Source organism: Fonticula alba, assembly GCF_000388065.1.
Source record: "Fonticula alba strain ATCC 38817 unplaced genomic scaffold supercont2.3, whole genome shotgun sequence".
NCBI lineage: Eukaryota > Rotosphaerida > Fonticulaceae > Fonticula > Fonticula alba.
The window spans coordinates 1483703-1485866 of NW_009242973.1; the positions used below are offsets into that span (position 1 = coordinate 1483703).

A 2164-nucleotide genomic window follows, 5' to 3' on the forward strand; every position below is an offset into this window, starting at 1 on the left:
TAGAGAGGGTGATGCGCTCCCGCACGGGATCGAACCGCGGACCTTGGGATTAACAGTCCCACGCTCTACCTACTGAGCCACAGGAGCACGGGGGAGCCTCCCCCACCTGCCCTCTTATGTGGATCCCCTGCCTTTTTTCCGCCTCCAGCCACTTGGGGCCGTGTCACACGCCCCGACACGCGTGCACGCACGCCGACGGCCGCGCACACACACATACAAACAAAAGCATGTGCTGGTCGATGCAGGTATGCACACATGCATACAGATGTACGCATGCAAATGTACGCATACAGATGTACGCATACAGATGTACGCATGCAGATGTACGCATGCAGATGTACGCATACAGACACATACATATACAGATGCACGCATACAGACACACGCATTCGTGCCCACACCCACGCACACCTACACCCATGCACGCCGAGACGCACCTGCAAATGGACGGCAAGACTTGGCGCTCAATCAGGCGCAGATCGCCAACATGGTAGAAGGACAGGTGCTCCGACAGAAGGACCCCGTGCGCCAGTGTCCCGGCCGCCGACCAGATCCGGTCCACTCGGGAGGAGCCCGACGCGGACTCGAGGCCGCTGTCACCACCCCCGGCCACCGTCACACCCCCGCGCGTCAGGGCCCACCCGGAAGACCGGCCAGCCAACTCCTGGAAGGCGGCCGCCGCCCCGCGTCGAATGCTGACCGACACATCGAACAGCGCCGCTGCCAGGAGCTCGCGTGCCAGGCGCCCATGCAACAGCCACAGTAGCGCTGCCGAGCCGCCGGACCGGTCCCCGGTGCCCGGCTGACCATCAACCGGGTGCTCGAAGGCCACATACGAAGGGTGCGGATGTCGCGAGAGGGCTGACCCGAGGACCGAGCGGGGAGTAGAGGTGGATCCAACGACGTCAGCAAGAGGGACCCACAAAGAACCCCTCTTCCCAGCTGATGGGGACACGGGGAGGAGCAGGGAAGCGGAGAGGGGGAGAAAGAGAGAAAGAAAGAAAGAAGCAGAGGGAGAGGCAGAGCCGGTAGAGACAGCAGAGGAGCTGGAGTTGAAGCAGCAGGTGGACAGCGAAGGGGGCACGAGGGATCATCGGACCCGGGACACGCACCCCACGCCAAAAAGCAGGCCGTGTCGCGCACCGACACCACCAGACGCCGAAGCGCCGGCCGACTGGGCCCTGGCGGGAAGTGGTCCACCGTGAGGGTCAGCGCGTCGCAGGCTACCCCGGTTAGCCGGGCCAGCAGGGCCACCAGCTCTTCGGAGAGACCCGGCCCGCCGGGTGCCCCCTTGGACAGATCTCGCCGAGTGGCCTCGGCCACCGTAAACAGCACCCCGTGCAGGAGATTGGCATCGTGCGACCGGAGGAGCGTCTCGCGCCCGGGGACCCCGGCTGGCCCGGCCACCGCATCCAGCAGGTCGGCCACCAGGCGCAAGCGCACCACAGGCGCCAGGCGCGCCGACAGCACCGCCAGGCACTTGGCCGAGGTCATCCTCACCCCGGAGTCCTGCACACGCGAGACACCCGGCGCGAGGATGGGGGGTAGTGGGGGAGTGGGGGAGTGGGAAGAAAAACGGGATGGATTGTTTTGTCCGGGCCGGACCGGAGGAGGAGCGGGAGAAAAGGGGGCGTGAGCGAGAGAAGGCACCAGAATGTAGGGGCCCTGGCAAGTGGTGGCATAGGCGCCGATATCCGGAAGGGGCAGACCGCGCACCGAGTCGGCCAGATTCCGGAAGCAATGTTGCAAACAGATGTTCGATGCCCATTGCGACACCTCGGCGAAGTCGGCCGCCTGGTACACGAAGGGCGAGGCTCCGTGGCTCGACACCGCGAAGGCGGCGGCGCCACGTGCCTCGACCGACAGCAAGTGACCAAAGGCAGTGTCGGCGGCCGGCGGCAGGAGGTGCACCGTGCACTGTGCGAGGACCTTGAGCTACAGGCGTGGGGGGAGGGAGGGAAGCGAGTAGCCAAGTGGCGAGCAGGATGTCAGATCGACGCCATGGCGAGGTGGTCTTTGTGCGCGCGTGTGTATGGAGGAGACGGAGGAGGAGCGGGGTGGTAGAGATGGAGAGAGAGATGGAGAGAGAGATGGAGAGAGAGAGATGGAGAGAGAGAGATGGAGAGAGAGAGAGATGGAGAGAGAGAGAGATGGAGAGAGAGAT

General features: G+C 64.6%; 1 protein-coding gene and 1 non-coding gene across 2 annotated transcripts in view; both read right to left on the bottom strand.

Annotated features, from left to right (window-relative positions):
• Positions 1-2164, bottom strand: part of H696_02117 (hypothetical protein) — a gene marked incomplete at its 5' end in the record, with an annotated part of 7623 nt that overhangs the window by 3169 nt on the left and 2290 nt on the right. Inside the window, 3 exons of the mRNA XM_009496014.1 lie at positions 438-861; positions 1113-1509; positions 1651-1935. Of these exons, the coding sequence (XP_009494289.1) occupies positions 438-861; positions 1113-1509; positions 1651-1935 (1106 nt within the window). The remainder of the gene's footprint in view (positions 1-437; positions 862-1112; positions 1510-1650; positions 1936-2164) is intronic.
• On the bottom strand, positions 15-87 carry H696_02118. Its single transcript has one exon. It is a non-coding gene; the product is annotated as a tRNA-Asn (tRNA).